This window comes from Macrosteles quadrilineatus, unplaced genomic scaffold (assembly GCF_028750875.1).
Source record: "Macrosteles quadrilineatus isolate MER2022 unplaced genomic scaffold, UCM_ALF_1.0 Scaffold_9__3_contigs__length_116548681, whole genome shotgun sequence".
Classification (NCBI taxonomy): Eukaryota; Metazoa; Arthropoda; class Insecta; order Hemiptera; family Cicadellidae; genus Macrosteles; species Macrosteles quadrilineatus.
Window position 1 is genome coordinate 22,897,754 of NW_026542602.1, and position 19,165 is coordinate 22,916,918.

The following is a 19,165-nucleotide window of genomic DNA, read 5'->3' on the forward strand; positions in this document are numbered from 1 at the left end:
TTTGGACGTTTATAATTTTATTTCTTAAGTACCTAGGTAGGCCGTGTATTCTATGGAAAAGTACCGGTATCAAGGATCGTTGTCGAAAGGGTTGTTATAAATAATTGGGTAAGCATACGTACCACACGTACCCAAGAGAAGGGCTATGAGCCTTTTGGCTGTATGGTCCAGCGATTGCATCACACGGTGAGTAGGAACTATTGACTTTATATAGTCAATGGTAGGAACAGAAAGTGACACATTGGAAAATCGAGTTCAGCATCATCCGTAAACCTCTGTTACAATCACCCACTGCAGTTGTAATATTTTGCTTTACACTTTACACAACCGCCATTGAAGAGCCGTCAATGAGTAGAACATTGTTTCTAAGCTATTGGCGACGGTCATTAGTAAATTTTAGTTTCCCAGCCGTATACAACACTGATTCAATCTTGATTCAATGTCTTCTTTCTGGTTATCAAAACTCCAAAACAATTTTATACACATATTTCTGGTTCCTGACCTGGATGATGCCTAGTTATTTAATTTACGGTTACACTATATTATTCCACTTGCGATTAATTAAATCCTTTATGTAATAAAAACGTTTTTAATCTCACTTGGATGGGATTTGCCTTCAAAACGTGATCGGAAATGGTTGTGGTGTTTGTAAACAACATTTGTAAACATTTCAGTGACAGCTAGAAAAAATAATCTTGATCCGAACAGCTGTTCGTTGTTTCATAGATGATTATGTGATACAAATTGGAAGAAAACTTGACAAAAATCGCACAAAACTGCATTTTTGAACGGCCGTAATTTTAATTACAAAGTAGTGAGACCATATTTTAATGGCTAAAGACACTCTCGCCAATCCAGTGAATACATTAAAATGACTTGGGTCTTGATAGGTACTCTCGTTTTCCTGGAGAAGATTGCGTAAAATGCCATCTTGAGTGTGTCAGACAGACAGACAGACAGACAGACAGACAGAGAGACAGACAGAAATTTAGATGAGACTTGTTTCGGCTTCTTTAATGTATAAAACGTAAAAATAACCTAAAAATGTATGATTCTGAGCAATGTACAGACAAAACTCTAATTTTATTTACAATAGATTTGTTTCAATACTTCATTTACACACTGTATAACGTAAATCTTCCAGAAAATTAACTAAAAATTGATCAAATAACTTTTTATAGTTGTTGTTTTTTTTTTTTACTTTACTATCAAAATCATATACATTTAAAGTAATTTTTCTTTCAATTTCACACAGTTTTTAAAATTCTTATTTAAATGAGTCTTAACGTAAAATCGTAAGATTTCGCTTTAATTCGAAAAATCTCATTTTACCTGATGCTTTAAACAAATAAATTCAAAAAATTCTTAAAATATTGACATTTAATGGTTTAATTAAATATTTCCTAATTATATTATGAAAATTGTAGCGATTAGGGCTACTATTTTGAAATGAATTTTCTTATTTATACTTATTTATTTATTATTATTTATATTTTCCTATTTCTTATTTATAATTTCAACAAGATGAGATCACAAAAGGGAAAGGTATACGTAGTAGCACAGAATAAATAGTGAAGCAAATAAATAGAGACTTGATCTCTTTCCTGTTGTAGTACTTAGCAAATACAGTTTGAAAGTGTTACATTATAATTATTATATAATTTTAGCATGTATCTAAGAATATCGAGTAAATTACTTAGCTGCACAAAATATCTTCGTCGTTTGATCTTATTCTAGTAAAATTTAACATGAGTATACTGATTACTGTAACAAAACGAAGGTAAACATTGTAGTTTGTAGTTTTAATTATATTGACATTGAAATTAATCAATGTTTGTTTCACAAAGTTCCCTAGGAGTTTTAAAGATTTTGAGTAATGCCGTAGAATATCAAAACTGCATGCCTGCGATATCTGAGTTTTTCGAGTGTTTTTCGTGATTCACAAACATACAGATATAATTTACTTCATATACCTCACTTTTAACTGGTTTAAATTAAAATCAACTCATCGTTACAACTATCAATCGGCCTTCAGAAGAATTACAGAAAGGAAAAGCTTACACAAGACCAAAACAGAAAATCTCGTTCCAACTGACTTGGTCCCAAAATACCTCAAACCGATGAAGGTTGTACAAGTAACAGTGCGATGATTAGTCTACAACGTTAATCTCATTGTCAACATCCTCATCAGACTGATCACTAGGGCAGGCTGTATTGACGAGCCAAGCTTTTGATTGGAGGAGTAGCGCCTATTTTAGAGCCGTAGTAGTTAGAGAACAAACCTCAATCACTATCTCATCGTGGAACAACTGGATATAAAAATAATTTTTGGTTGTAATTAGTACGGATAGTATGATTAATTCAGTTTAAAACATAACAACGTGGTAAACCGTCTGACTAAATAACGTGCAGACCAAAAAGTAATTTGAGAAAAGAAAGCAGTGTTTCGCAAGCCCGCTAAAAATACTTCTTTCGGTCCCTGATCAACAGTCAATGTATTAGGTTTCCATCACTGATAACTGATCAACCGTTTTACGAGTCGATGTTTACAACTGTCTGTGGTTGAGCGGATCACGGGGTTTGCCCTCTGAACATAGCATTTAATTAATTGTCAACTTATGTAGATTGGTAGAGTTTATTTTACAAATATTTTATAGTGTGGCATTTAAAAAAATAGGCGACTGACGAAAAACGTACGGAACACTTTAAGTAGAGTTTATTTTCTCCATTTTTAGCTAGTTTAATTAAATGCAAAACATATTTGCATTGCCGTTCAGACCCCTTCACTTATTCGCTCTACGATAACAACAACAGTTAATCCTTTTATTTACAATGTTTGGATTGCCATCACCAATGTACTCGCAAAGCAAATACGCATAAGATTGAAGTGAAAGATAATACTGTAGATAAAAGATTAATAGTTGGGATTTTCTAGCGTCTCCTCCGAAGTATTTGTACTGATTAATCCTGGACTGTGCCACTTAATTGTGTATTTTATTTTTTTACAACATGGAAGGATTGCAAGCCCTACCTAGAGAGGCTGAGATTTTCTTTGGGTAAAATAACAACGTTTAGTAATACTGTAATATTATTTCTCTTTTGGATTTAATTTAACTAAAATGTTTTACATTTATATTGAAGCATATAGTTTAACAGTGCTTTATTACAATTGATATTTTTTTTTAAACCAATTTCTACATTTTGTATTTTTGTTCAGTTTTTATTAGGTCTATGCACAAAGCGAAATTCTCAATTTTTCACTAAGATTGATGAGTTATCAATTATGAAAAAATTATATTTTTAAGGGATAAATATTTAAACACCCGTTGACATAGGTATGGCAAAAATTTTGCTCGGCACTTCATTTTTAAAGTAAAATCCTATGTTGTAAAGTGGAATAGCCTATATTTTAAACTTCATAACACGAATACATAACACAGTATAGATTTAGGCATGGAAAATGTGTTTTTATATCAATTTAGTTGTCAAGTTAAACATGTAGACTGTCAATTTAACTACAGTATCTCAGTACAAGATTAATTGAATACAGTCCCTTTACAAAATAATCAATTGGTGATAGTAAATAAGACAGATGCTGCTAGCCGATGTATTGACACCAACGATCACCGTGATCGTCGATTCACACATGCCGTAATAAGAAATTAAAGGAACCCCAATCTTGATTGTTTCTCCGAGAAACATTACCAAAATATTACCACCCACGTTACATGAGTTCATCAACTCGGCGTAACCGGAAGTTACAACGGTTGCTACACCGGAAGTCTTCAAGTTATGATATGAGTCGCACCTCGCTATCATAGAAAGTTCCACAGAGTAATAACAACAAGTGCTAGTGCTACTTGAGCACTTGTAGTAGACGGGAACCCCGAGATGTTGGCCTTGTGTAGGTAATTAAACCGATCGATACGACAAACCAGTGAGGTACGATCTACATGCGGGCATTTAAATGATAATGTTGTTGCACACACAGCTACAAAACCAACAGTGTTACAGTAGTCGGCGGGAAAACTAATAAATACACTAAGTATAATATTTAACCATATCTGTACGTTGTAGAAACCAAATGCATCGTTTGATGTGCAAAGTTTCTACTGATTCTACGACGGATTTCAAAGTGTATGAAATAACTTATCATCCAGCAAATTACATCTTTTTGAGGAATTGGACATATAAAAAGGGGCCGACGGAGTGAACAAGAAGACTCAAAAAGTCAAATGTATCGTAGTACTCATTTCACAGTACTGTAATAGAATTGTCAGAAAATAACCCAACCGTGTTGAAATTTTAAAACCAAATTGAATGGTAAGTTAATTAATAAGTAGTAGGCTCCGACAGTAAGTAATATTGCCGACACCGGTACGCCCACTTTGGTTATGAATATGGTTTTCAATCACAGTACCAAATAATTAGGATCAAAACATTGAAAGTACGTAACGTACTGCGTCTCATGCCAGTTAAAATTTGTGTCATACCATTCACTTTGCATACTGAAGTCAACAGCCAAAGGTCTTACTAATGAAACTACTGCTTTAGATATGTTTAAAGTACCAATTTTGACGAAAACATACTACATCAACCACCTTGACGAAGTATAATAATGGGGCTCCGACTACCAGAGTCAAGAGGTTATTTCTGATTGCTTAGGATATAGAATTTGAACGAAACGGGTCACTCTAAATTTTAAATTAATGTATCATAGAGGAGATTAGCCACAGAATAGTGAGTGGGACATAGAATTGACCTGTCACACTCTCTGTTTACCTGGTATTGCGCTGTCATAAATACCCCAACCCAATAGGAGTTAACTAAAAAACAATAATTCCAAAAAAGGCTCCAACCTACAATCCTAACATTTTATATCAGTGATCGTAGTTACAGTATTAAAAAACATTTACTCCAAACAAGGACCAACCCTAGATATTGAAATCCATGGTGATGGTTTTCGGCGTCAACCGCGTCGTCAGTTGTATTTCACTGCCAGACGTTTCGCCCTTACTATGAAGTGGTATCCTTCGGTGATGATCCGTCCAGGTATACTTCTTAGTCTCAGCCTAGCCACTTCATAGTAAGGGCGAAACGTCTGGCAGTGAAATACAACTGACGACGCGGTTGACGCCGAAAACCATCACCATGGATTTCAATGACAACGGCCGCGAAAGCCTACGCATGAAGACAACCATAGATATCTCTCTTTAAAAACATTCCCTTTAAAATTATAAATGTTTAAAAATCCCAATTCAAAGTCAAAGGAGCTGAGTGTATGCGGAAATGCGAAGTGAAGGACGTCAAGTTTGGTCCGCAAACTCGTTTGTTGACCTGTCTAACTTCCAGAGTCTTTGCAGGCAAAACATAAACCCGACCGCAGTGTCACAATGACCTTCCATCATAATCACAAGAGACACGAGTGCAACTAAACCCCGAGGTCTCTAAGCTCTGTACTGTGGCGTCATCAAATTACATACACTATGTATACAATTTGGTAACTTCACGGTCAAAGTAGAACGTCGATCTTGATCTTCGAAAGATGACGGCGTTGGTGAACTTGCAAAAGCAATATAGACTGGTTGATCCGGTAACAGTGATCCCCAAAAAACTCAGCAACTGGGAGTGATACACCTTGGGTCTATAAATTTATACCAGAACTCCAAGTTTCAGATTCAAAACTATATTTTACATTTTCGTAAAAGGCCCAACCTCGGCGGTGTTCCAGGTTGCTCCATTTCGATTGGAGTACAGAAAAAAAATAATTTACGCTTTGAACGGCGTAATCAACGAAAATACATAGTTAATGCTATAACCATTTATAGGTGATTCGTTTTCATTCGCACACGTCGGTATACGAGTAAATTGTCCATAGAACTTAAAATGAAATATCACTATTAATAATAAGCATTTCCTTAGTGCGATCCCAGCGGTGTGCGCCAGAATCAATGGTAACCGCAGCACAGCTGACGGTCTATAATTAATTCTTTTTGTCTATGGTATAACGTAATAACGTAATTACATGAACATTCAAATAAAAAAAAAGAATGTCGAGATTATATTTTGGTACGAGGGGAGTGGGAGGAGTGGAGTGGTAAAGAACTTCGTCGTCAGGAACTCCGATAATGCAAACTGCACAAAGTAGGTGCACTTTACGTTCATCGTAAGGACATTCTCCTTCACTTTGGTTCAATAACGTCACAGTGTATAGTGTAAAATTATTATTTTGTACTTTTTCCAAATACAATGGTTTACATTTAAACCACACGAGTTGATCAAATTATTTTAAAACTCTGACCTCACAGTTTCCATCGCACGCAACATAAAACCGCATACAGCGGGTCGTTGTACCGTTGCCTCACAAGCAGTTGGTATTTAACTATCCACGAAGCTCTGTGCAGTCTTTAGAACACGTCTGACGTAACGGAACGTTGTAACGATACAACCATACAACCAGTATAACGTTATAATGCTGTATCTGGAGCTGTTGTAAATTAAGCTGCTATAAAATGTAAAGTTTAGAGCAATGTATTGGTTTGCGAACGTTCGTAGTTCGTTCAGTTGTGACGCAGCACCGAATGAATAACAACAGATAAGGGAATAAGTTCAGTAGTTATTATTCTCTTGTCTGTTGAATACCGACCAGTTTTTTTTTTTTTTTTTGGGGGGGGGAGGATATCTTGGCACCATTTTTGTTCGGAGTTACCGGCCAGTGCTAGACGAAGACGAGTTTTTGGTGAAGAGAGCGAGCTCCTCTCATATTTTATTTTTATTTTGTTACAATTTAAAATATTTTATTTTTATTTTGTTACAATTTAAAACTACCAACTATTATTTTATATTGTACAAGAGACAATTTGTAAGCTACATCATTCGATTTCTTCCTTCGTGTTGAAGGTAGGGAGATAGATAACACAGATAAAAACGTCACAAACTTATCTACATCAGAGGAAAATTACTGACACATTCACGAATTGAGATAAACAATAAACAGAATCTCTTGCATCCTGGTGTGAATCTGTGATTGTCTCTGTGTGTGTGTGTATGTGTGCACCATGGCGCGGCGAGGTGACGTCATATCGACCAGTTATCAAGGTCAGTCACGTGATTGCTGTGAAGCTTGCGCACAACGTCGACCAGCGCTGCGGCACACTCAACACTGTGGCGAGGGGGCGAGGTGAGTACAGTAATGTAGGTTATGTCCGCAACAATGCGTCAGCTGATCATTAAACATTGTTGTTAACCCATTGTTGCTAACGTTTGACGTTTTATAAATAGCATTCCTTACAATGACGAGGCGTGAGTCATATTCGAAGGCTGACAAATGAGGTTTCTCTAAGGGGGTAATTTTGTTGGTACAATGTTAAGAAGTGGTACAACTTGATTACGTTGGGTTTTTAGAGGAGAGAGATATGATGATTCAATTATCTCATCAAAAGGCAATTTTATTAACTATTACCCTTAACTAAAACAAAAAAATAAATAAAAGAAAATAAACTAAAACTGTATCTAATACAGATTCCCCATATACAAACTGAGAACACACAAATACACACTGGCACTTTAATTATAAATTTCCAACAAAGGTAAAATTGCTAAAAATAGCTTGTATTAGTAACAAAGCTACAATAGTCATCTCATCAATCACAGACTCACACTGTTTCAAAATATTTGATTAAGATACACTGAGTCATGTTTCTCTCTCTAAAAGTGACTGATACTTTATGGTTATGTTATCTGTGAATGAAAATTTTACTCTGATTAAGGAATAGTATAATTTAAACATCACTATCCTGTGATATTTACGTTTGCAGCTTACTGTATTGTTTAAAGACTGATTAGGCTAAATGGTTATACATTTGACCCATCACACCGATCACTTTATAAGTTACATATTTGGCTTGAAATTTGAAATCTCTCATCTTGACCTTTTTTAACAAACCACTGTATACATATTACATTATGCATAACAAATCATTCGTCTTTTATTTTAATATTACAATACTACCAATTTCATGTTTGATGGCCTCTGGGTCGTATGAGTTAATGGTTTTAAGTTACCTGTTATCTGTCAAAATGATCACTTTGTAGTATAAACGTGAACTACTATTGGAAACTACAGTTCTTTTGTGCTATTAAAAATGGAACACATCTTTAGGTTTGGTTATGTTGCTAATGATCGCTCGTGTTGGAGTTTGTCAGGAGATTGAAATAAAACATTAAATTCATAAAACAAAAAACACACACAAGACCAGACGCGACTTACGTTCCACCCGCGCCGCATCTCGAGCCCAACCAATGTTTGGTTTGACATTTGAACCTAAAGATGTGCTCTATTTTTGACAGCACCTAACATCTATAGTTAATATTATACTACAACAAGCCCCTTTTGACTAGACATCAGGTAACTAAAACCTTTACAAGTACAATAACACCAATTGAGATGGGAAAGCTACTGGGTGTATATTTCAACCCAATTTAATTGAAGAATGAGTACCGGTATAGAATGAAAGTAAGATGCCTAGTTTTGTTTTGTTACTGAGACCATCTATTGATCTATTTCTTAGCCGGGACTACAAATTAAAAACCCAATGATCGAGGACAGCGAGGCCCAGTTTCTGGAAAACCAATGGCCGCTCTAGACTGACCTAATTACCAGGCAAGACCTGATTATCGGTGTTCAAATTTGAAACCCCTCCTCCTTAGATCTATCTTGATGCATAACTCTAAACACATTTGTGTTCAAATATGACATTCACTCTCAAAACACCTCATGCTGCACAATGTACAGGTGCAGCAAAAAACTGCTCTATTTTCTGCAGTGCACCGTTCAGCGACAGGTTTTCTGATGGTGGTGGGAGTAGGCTCGTTGGAAAGCCTAAACAATACCAGTTTTTGTAGTCATAGAGCAGTGGTCCCCTGAGCTACGTGCGGTTGTTATCGAGTCTTTTTTAAAAGTAATGATTCAGTCATCAAAACTCAGTGGCAGTTCCATGCATTAATTTAATTAGGTCAATCTCCATGTTGATATGGAGAGGTCCCGTTGTGATTATCTGTATGGATAATAAACAAAACTAAACAGATTATTATTCTAATGAATCTGTAGGGATAGAATTTAAACTCAAATTTGTGTAACTGAGCGGTCAGAAATGTTCAAGGCAGCCGCTTGTTTTTGGGCAGGCCTACGAAAACTGTTTACCACAGGAGCATGAACTCTATCGAATGTTAGTTGTCTGGCGTCCGATCTGACTTCAGACGGCCTGTCAGCTTCCTTTTGAACGCAGAAGCCGTTGTTCTAAAGTTAGTAACCCACCGCATGATTGTGCTACGCAATGGAACTTTTCAATGTCGCCTTAATTGAAAGAATACACAGGGTTGCTGCTGAGTTGCATTGAATGAATTCACTACTTATTAAATAGGACTCACAAACAACCACACATAGCTCAGGGGATTACTGCTCTATGACTGCATATAATGGCATTGTGTAGGCTTTCCAACGAGTCTACCCCCACCACCCTCAGACGACCTGTGGCTGAACAGTGTGCTGCAGAAAATAGATCGTTTTTTTGCCCCACCTGTATGTACGTTTTACTGAGTAGTTATGATTTGCAGACAGTCACAATGGTAGGTCTAGAGGCTCAGTACAGGACCAGTCTACAGTCAGAGCTCAAGAGGTATCCCAACATACGTGTGGAAGACATAGCGGCAGTGCAGGAGTGGATAGCGACTCAGCCCCACTTGCCTCAGATATATGGTAGGTGACTAACGTTCAATATTTAATGGCAGTACTGACAGTTTTTTCCTAATGAGATGTATTTCCAAACAGCTCAAGATAAGTTCACAATTCACTATACCATACCACTATTATGTAAATGCATTCTGGCAAGCCACAACAACTACAATTTTGTTTTAAGCAAGCTCAATCAATGAAACTTCTCTCCCTCTATCACCCTAAGGTTGTGTCTTGGTACAGTTGTACATCGATAATGTTTTGATAATCAGTTATTTTAATTTTATCATCGGCATTAATGGCTAGCCAAATTGAAGTCATTCATGAATAATAAGTAGTTTATTAGATTCAGGGTAGTGTGCATCAAGAACCACATTTGCTAGAATATGTGCGATCATCTTATGCTTACAACAATGTCATTACTAGAAAGCAAAAAGGTCAATCTTAAAATAGGTATTTTTTATAGTAGATATTTAATTTAAAAAATGTACTAAACTAATGCACCGATTCTAATTTACAATTTTTGAAATTTGTATTTGTGTTTATTTACACTTTTGTATTTTTACATGTTTTTAAAAGGAAGATCCGAACAGTAGTCTTGTTACCATCTAACAGCAACCTTTATTAACATCGAATGGCATATGGGTCCAGAATCGATCTTACATGTAAACGAATCAGTGATTTTTAGATTTAAAGACGAGCACTCAACCAATCAGCTACTTGAAAATGTTGGATATTCTTTATATCAACAACCACAAAAATGTTACAACTGTAGTGCTTTAACAATTCTACAACATCACTCATTTTAATAAATTCTGTACTGTTTCTTAGATGTTCAGATTGCCCATTTCCTACATGCCAGCTATTATGATGTGGAAATAGCGAAGAATGCTATAGAACACTACTACACATACAAAGCATCTATGACTGAGTTCTTCACAGACTGGGACCCTCTTTCAACTCGCCTTGCTGGTTACGTCAGCAAAGTATTGTGAGTAATATATGTTTTATCAAATTGTTAGGCCTGTGTAACTAAGCAAGAACAGGCAAGGAAAAGTAATGGATTTTAGCAAAAATGTCAACTTTGGTAGTAAGGGGCAGTTTGATTTATCAGTCAGTTAAGAGTCATTCGGAGATAAATAGGTCAGTATATGCATAGAGGAAGATATATTACTGAAAAAATGAAAAAAACAGAAATCTAGAGCTCATTCATTAATAGCGAGAACGAAGCAGGTGTTAGTGAATTCTGTTGGGAGGTTTCTTCTATTCCAAGAACACAGACAATGTCCATCTCTGCTTGGTTAGTCTTTTGCTCGGAAGACTCTAGGATTACTCATTCTAAAAATAAATCCATGCCAATGATGAAACATACAGACCAGGACAATTTTATTTTTTAAAATCCTTATAAACCACAAAGATTTTTCAAGTCTGAAAATCTAATTTAAATCCATACAAAACTGGTTTTGCTGAAAAACAACGAAGTCTATTTGAAACAATCAGGACATAGACACATACTTTGCTACATGAAATTCCCCCTCTTAAGTCAAGCATTCCGTGCGGCAACAATCTTCTTATAAAAACATTTTTTTCTTGGCTCCAACTTATTTGCTATACTAATTAGTTTCAAGAAAGCAGGATTATTTATTAATTATATTCATAAAAATTCATTTTTTTAAATATTTTGTGTGTGTTTTTAAGCCAGTGGTATTAGCGAATTTCCCATATAGGGAATAAGCTATTACCGTAGTACTCATGGTAAGACCTGGACGTGGGACCGATTTTTTTTTTCATTTTGAGGTCCCTAGAGGCCAAAAACACCATCCGTTCAAATTCATATATATATATATATATATTTATATATTTATATATTTATATATATATATATATATATATATGTGTCCGTTAGCACGATAACTCGAGCAAAAATGATCCGATTTTGATGAAATTAGGTACAAACGTGTAAACCTACGTTTATTTGAACGAGTTCGCGATCCAGCATGATCGGACCATGGGAACGGGGGTTTACGGGGGGTTTTATGGGGTAAAAATAGGTTTTTCCCATTTTTGACCCAAAAAACATAAAATTTAGCAATTTCTTTCCAAACCATTTTGTAGAGCTTAAAAAAACAAATAATTTAGTATATTGAAGCGTTATTATGCGCCTAATGGTTACGGAGAAAATTCCAAAAAATTGTAAATTTAAAATTCCCATGTTATTCTTATGGAGAATAAGTAAATTGTTGTAGTTTGCTTGTTTATGAACATATTTTGATCAAATTTGGAAAATGTTTTTATTTCTTACTAACTATTAACGTTTTACAAAAAAAAAAAACAGTTTTACCCTCCCTGATGCAGCAAACCTAAGTACTAGTTAAACTAATTCTATTTAAATAGAGAATAAATGTTATATTTTTAAGTAGACATTTCAGTGTAAATCCAATCAGTCAAATGGAAATTCGCTTAGTCTGCAGGTTTGCTGCGGCGGGGGTATTTTTTACATTTTGAAAGGGAACGGTCCAAATCCTGGTTTTGTTACTATCTAACGTAATCTTTTTTGTTAGATAGCATCATTAATTCATCACCCAATGACAAATGGCATTTCGGTCTGGAAACAATCTTGCTTGGATTTGAACCATCGTTTCATTCTTAAGGCGTTTCATCCTGATATATATTTTCTCAAAAGTGGCCAGTTACCTGCAAGAAATTTGTAGCTGTCCAACAATTTATTCTTCACAGTTTATGTAGTTGTACTAGGTACGCTGCTAGACCTCTACATTTTCAACCTCAGTGTCAAGAGGCTGATATGTTGTCTGATGTACTAGGTACGCTGCATTTCTGCCAAATCAGTCACCAGAGTCATGTCAGATGATCCTGCTGAGGCTAAGAGACCCCTTGCTAGACCTCTACATTTTCAACCTCAGTGTCAAGAGGCTGATATGTTGTCTGATGTACTAGGTATGCTGCATTTCTGCCAAAGCAGTCAGCAGAGTCATGTCAGATGATCCTGCTGAGGCTAAGAGACCCCTCACTAGACCTCTACAGTTTCAACCTCAGTGTCAAGTGGCTGATATGTTGTCTGATGTACTAGGTACGCTGCGTTTCTGCCAAAGCAGTCACCAGAGTCATGTCAGATGATCCTGCTGAGGCTAAGAGACCCCTCGCTAGACCTCTACAGTTTCAACCTCAATGTCAAGTGGCTGATATGTTGTCTGATGTACTAGGTACGCTGCATTTCTGCCAAAGCAGTCAGCAGAGTCATGTCAGATGATCCTGCTGAGGCTAAGAGACCCCTTGCTAGACCTCTACATTTTCAACCTCAGTGTCAAGAGGCTGATATGTTGTCTGATGTACTAGGTATGCTGCATTTCTGCCAAAGCAGTCAGCAGAGTCATGTCAGATGATCCTGCTGAGGCTAAGAGACCCCTCACTAGACCTCTACAGTTTCAACCTCAGTGTCAAGTGGCTGATATGTTGTCTGATGTACTAGGTATGCTGCATTTCTGCCAAAGCAGTCACCAGAGTCATGTCAGATGATCCTGCTGAGGCTAAGAGACCCCTCGCTAGACCTCTACAGTTTCAACCTCAATGTCAAGTGGCTGATATGTTGTCTGATGTACTAGGTATGCTGCATTTCTGCCAAAGCAGTCACCAGAGTCATGTCAGATGATCCTGCTGAGGCTAAGAGACCCCTTGCTAGACCTCTACAGTTTCAACCTCAATGTCAAGTGGCTGATATGTTGTCGATATACTAGGTATGCTGCATTTCTGCCAAAGCAGTCACCAGAGTCATGTCAGATGATCCTGCTGAGGCTAAGACAGCCCTCGCTAGACCTCTACAGTTTCAACCTCAGTGTCAAGTGGCTGATATGTTGTCTGATGTACTAGGTATGCTGCATTTCTGCCAAAGCAGTCAGCAGAGTCATGTCAGATGATCCTGCTGAGGCTAAGAGACCCCTCGCTAGACCTCTACAGTTTCAACCTCAGTGTCAAGTGGCTGCTCATGTCAGTGACTGCCCAGCTGCTAAGTGAAGGCCAACAATCAGAGTACAAGATCATCTACGATGCAGACAGCTACACAATGTCACACGTAATGAGAAACCCTCTGTCTGCAGTTAGGCATTACCTCGACTTCGGACAGGTAAGAATCAATCAGTAGTATTGTCTCTATTTTATAGCTTCCACAATTTTGTGTTAAGCATCTAAAAAAAATTCACTTGAGTAGTGGTCAATGACTCAGTCAATATTGAGACATACTACGAATCAGTAGCAGCAATGTTGTGTGTTCATGTTCCAATGGCATCATAAATAAATTTATTTTATTTAAAAATGGTTTGAATAAATTCTAATTTTGTTGTGTTAAATTTTAAAGGAATAATGCAGGTTTTTTAAATGTAAAAAAGGATTAAAGAGTATAAAAGACTGATATATATAAATTTCAATAGCCTAGCATAACGGGATGTCAGTAAACTTAGATAACATTGTTAATCAAAGTGAATACTTAGCTCCAGAGATAAGATTGCAGCACTTTGGGAGACTCATAAAACTATTGCTCCCGTAAATCATGTTCAAAAACTTTACAGTTTATAAATACAATTTGTTACATCTTTTAATAATTTATTAAACTTAATGAAATTTGCAATAGGCCTACAGGCAATGTGAGGATGCAAAAGATATTTTCCTCTTTGTCAGACAATAGGTTTTGTAAAAATGTCATTCCATTCAAGGTTTAGAACATGACTTATAGTCTACCTTTGTTAGCTGAATAGTACTTCATTAGGGTTTCCACTTTGAGTTATGCTAATTTGCTTAACATTCCTAGAAAACATTACAATACTGTGTTCATATGCAGATAAAAAATGTTTTCTACACTATATATTTTATACTGTAATGATTATTCTTTTGTAAATCTACATTTCAGAAAGCATCGGCCATTAGGGTGGTGGAGATCCACTTCATCAATTCAAGTTCAGTTGTAAAGAAACTCATATCACTAGTGAAACCATTCATGAACAAGCACATCATGAAAATGGTAAATACTAATTCTATTTATATTTTTAAAATGAATAACTATCTAAATGGTTACAATAAAAGGTAAAATAACTGAAAATCTTTTTGTTTTTGTTACCTTGTGAATTTGGGATATTCTGAGGTACTTATTGTATTTCCTGATCATTAGTCATTAGCGAAAGGTAACTTAATGTAGATAACAAGATTAGCACAGACATTACGGTATTTGACTTGTTTTGTTTTTCTACAGCTAATTGATAATCTCTGCATTTATCATCTTCACAAAATTTGACAAATAGGCTTATGTTTATCTTGGTAATTGTTGACAAGCAAAGTGAAAGTACCTACTGGTGAAGATCTAAGATAATTCCAATGTATCACTTTATAAAATAAACTGAATTTAGCTGGATAAAAATAATTTATCAATAATTAAAACTGATGGTAAATTAAATTTTGGTTTTCAACACTTTTTGATTAAATGTATTTAGTATAGGAGTTATAGGGATGCTGCCTTAGTTTAGAGATTTGAAAGTTATTTATAATTGGCAAGTATATTAAGGCTTGGAATATAAAAACATACAAACAATAAAAGCTATTGTATGTACACTATTGTACTTTTTTAAGAAATAAACTTCAGGCTGAAAAGCCTGGAACTGGCTTAGACCTACTATAGGCCTATGGAATCAATTTCAAACTAAGTTTCCTTATTCAATATAACAAGAGTCAAAGCTTATATTTAACTTAAAATTTTGAATAACAAAAAAAAATTAAAAATTTAATTTATGAAAGCTATTTACAATTTCAGCTACATTTCCACACCTCTTCTGATGCCTTCTTCAAATCCCTTCCTAAGGATCAGACTCCAAGTGATTACGGTGGAACTGCACCCAGCTTGGATGTACTTACAGGTAATTTGGCTGATAAGATTGCTTACCAAAGTGGAATTAAGAATCATAGTTATATTTTTTTGGCTTTTGAGTCATATGAGTCTTTGATTAGTGTAAAAGTAAATGTTGTGTGTCATAAAGGTTGTGATGTGTGACTGTCTTTTAGAAACTAAGGATAAATGTCTTTAGGAGGTGATTTAGTTACATACTGAACAAAGACTACTAGGAATATCATAACATCTACTGCATGGATCATGTAAATTATTTTAAGATTCAACTGCAATCCAAACATCTCTTTAGTGATGGGGTTTTAAAACAATTATAGCCTACCTAGTGGTTTATTGAAATTAGTTTAAGGAGAAATATTATATTTTTTGTCAGGGTATTACAAATTTTTACATAAACTACATCTAATTTAGGCATCGGGAAAAATTTAAATACATTGGTATCAGTACTGAAGCTCGTGCATTTAAAAGTGTGGCTTTTTCATAACTAAATGGCCATTCAAAATTACTTTTTTAAATCTTTCCTCATAAAATGATAACTAAGAGATAGACTATATCTCTTTAGCTATTTTTAGTTAAACAATTAATCAAGGTATTAGGAGAAAAAGTTCTACATTTGAAAATAAACATGGGAAAGTTATAGTTGACAATTGAGTAGATCGTTTGCAATGATTGTGGTATGTGATGAGGATAAAATTATGTAGTATAGTTGAATCATTACTAAGTGGGAGGGTTTTTGAGAGAGTTCACAGACAACATCAATTGTTGTGTATGTCAACATCAATAACTCATATGGCTAGTCAATGTCACAGTATGTGTCATAGGTATTTTAAGCAAAGTATGAATGGAGATGAGTGTAGGATGTAATTGCAATTTACGAATTGGTCTAATTATTAGGATAGTACTGTGTCTTAGTACCGAACCATGGCTCGGTCCCCAGGTACTAGGTATAGATGTGAGCTCTAATTATGCTTGATTTAATACTATGGTAATTAACACACAGATAATTATTTTTCAAATAAAAAAAAACATTATTGGCAATAACAACAGGAATATAGTCTGACTTTTGTTATGAATACTTTCTAACACCTTCAAAACTGATCTCCTAACATTAGTTTTCAAAGGATTTTTTTCCAAGTTTGGTTTTAAAAATTTTCAGGTTTGATTGAAAAAAAAAAAAAAATAGAGTACAGTAGTGGAAAACATTAAAAGTTGTGAGAATGTTGTGTAACATATTACTAATTAAGTGTAAGTGTGGGTACAAATATGGTTAACCAATTTTGGATTTGTCTTTCAGCCGAAAACACAAAACGTGTAGAAGAGATGAGAGAAGCCCTGCTTGCACACAACCAACAGAAAGTGGACGAAAGTAAGAGAATTGGAAAGAAGAAGAAATCTAAAGTGGAGGAAGACTTTAAAAAATTGGAGATTGACTAGTTGCTCGAATCGTAATTGAAGATTTTAAAAGACAAATAGTTTGATCTTAATTAATTCTGTTAAGCTTTGACAACCATGTACAGTACATTGCTCAGTAAATTTATTTTCTAATATGTGTTGAACTTAATTATTTTGCCATAAAGTTATAGATGCCATCAATGTGGTAAATAAAAAAAAAAATCTAGAGACCAACATGAATAATTATGAGGTACCTTACCAGAATTAAAAGGATAGTTGTTTTTTAGCGGACAGCAATAGTGGTGAAATTATTTAAGCTAACAGAAAAACATTGTTATGGTGTAAGAGTTAATTTACATTATTTTTCATGTTGCATCTCAAAAGATAAACAACTATTCTGGTAGCTACTGATTCAAATCAAATTAGTTAAAAATTGGCTCTAGCATTCAAAGATTAGAAACAAAAGCACAAATTAAAGTAAAGCACCAACTGCCAGCTGACCTAGAGAAAAATATATTTTCCTTCAGTTAGATTGTAATATCATCGGCCATCACACCGGTAGTTTTGCAAGCGCATTATTATGGAGTAGTTGATTTGACAATCGACTCTTTGGCTCCGTCGTTGAATTACACTCGCCGGGTTTTCACTTTACAAGGTCAGTTTTAGTCATTCCGTCAGTCGGTTTGAGAACCAAGAACCAACAGAGAACGAAATGGCGGCAGTGACTCAGATTATTATCCCAAAAACGGGACTCTTAGACCACGGACGGGATTAAAATTGGATACATAAATTTGACATTCGGATTCGAACCGGGTTCGATAACGGCTGTAAATTTGAGATTCGGATTCGATCCGGGTTCGGTTATGGTTGTAAATTTGAGATTCGGATTCGACCCGGAACTAATTAAAATATTCAGATTCGATCCGGATTCGGTAAAATCTGTACAGCTATGATTCGGATTCGGATTCGAACCAAAATTTCTGGATTCGCACAGCCCTGAAAATGATACAAAGTTTTTTTTTCAGGAATTCATTGCCCGGTTTGTCTTTTGATTGTCTTTTTCCACTTAGAAACTTTGAACAATCAAAAAGATAATTTAAATTAGGCCTAACCACAATTATTTAGCATTAACTTTATATTATATGCTAGGGACCAGGAGAAATATTGTAATTTGAATAAATGCCATGATTTGCATTTTTAAATCAAAATACAACATTGCGCAATAATTTCCGAAAGTGCTGTTTCAGAAGAGAAAGACGACAATTAAAAATGTATATTCCCGTCACAGTTGAAAACAGTTATTTTTTAAACCTAACTAGGATTACCTTCATAGCAGTGAAAGCCAGTTGAGCGGAGAAATAATTTTTCATGGTTTTTAATAAAGCAATAAATAAAAAATGTGTATAGATCCAATACAAAATACAAATGTTCCCACACTCAGTCTTCTTACGTTGTGGACCTGTTTTCCTCCCTTCCCATAGCATTTTAGGATTGCCGATACATTAATCTAACTGCCACAATCGGTTCCCACACTCTGCACTGCCAGCGTTTACTACTTCCTTCACAACTTCCTACGTCGTGGACTTGTTTCCCCCCTTCCCATAGCATTTAAGTATTTTAGATACAATTATCTAATTGTCACTAACGTTTCCCATACTCCGCACTTCTCACCTTTACTAATTTCTTCACCACTTCCTGTTTCAACCTGTTTAAGTTAGCCTTTTTTTAGATGGATCTATGAACGTGATTTACCGACAAATTGTTTAAGATAAAATGTTATTTGTTATAACCTTATTTACCTACGTAAATCAGATCTGTTAAATACTGTACTTAAGAAAGTATGTTTTATCTATGACTGTAACTATTCGATCAGTGGTCGTTTCCAAATTGCGACTTAAATATAAACCTAAGACTTTCTCTGTATTATTTAATCAGTTGCCATCATCCAAATGTTTTTCCTTTGTACTGTGTTTAGGTCGTGGCTTGATTTTAACATATGCTATGATTCTTTGTTTTGTTTACATTTACGTCGTTATTTTGTAACCATCATGGCAACCCATAAGGTCAATGTTAAAATTTAAAAACTTTTGAATTACTTTAAAATTATATAGGCACTATCAAAAATGGAAATTGGCAAA

General features: G+C 35.2%; 2 protein-coding genes across 7 annotated transcripts in view; one reads left to right on the forward strand and one right to left on the reverse strand.

Moving 5' to 3' along the window:
- LOC129002602 (dmX-like protein 2) overlaps positions 1-19,165 on the reverse strand; it is a 177,984-nt gene that overhangs the window by 77,021 nt on the left and 81,798 nt on the right. The gene's annotated exons all lie outside the window — the stretch shown is intronic.
- LOC129002606 (alpha-tocopherol transfer protein-like) lies at positions 13,609-17,182 on the forward strand. The gene is made up of 4 exons (XM_054430540.1): positions 13,609-13,871; positions 14,652-14,762; positions 15,546-15,648; positions 16,930-17,182. The coding sequence occupies exons 1-4, from the start codon at positions 13,662-13,664 to the stop codon at positions 17,067-17,069; spliced, it is 564 nt and encodes a 187-aa protein (XP_054286515.1). The 5' UTR covers positions 13,609-13,661; the 3' UTR covers positions 17,070-17,182.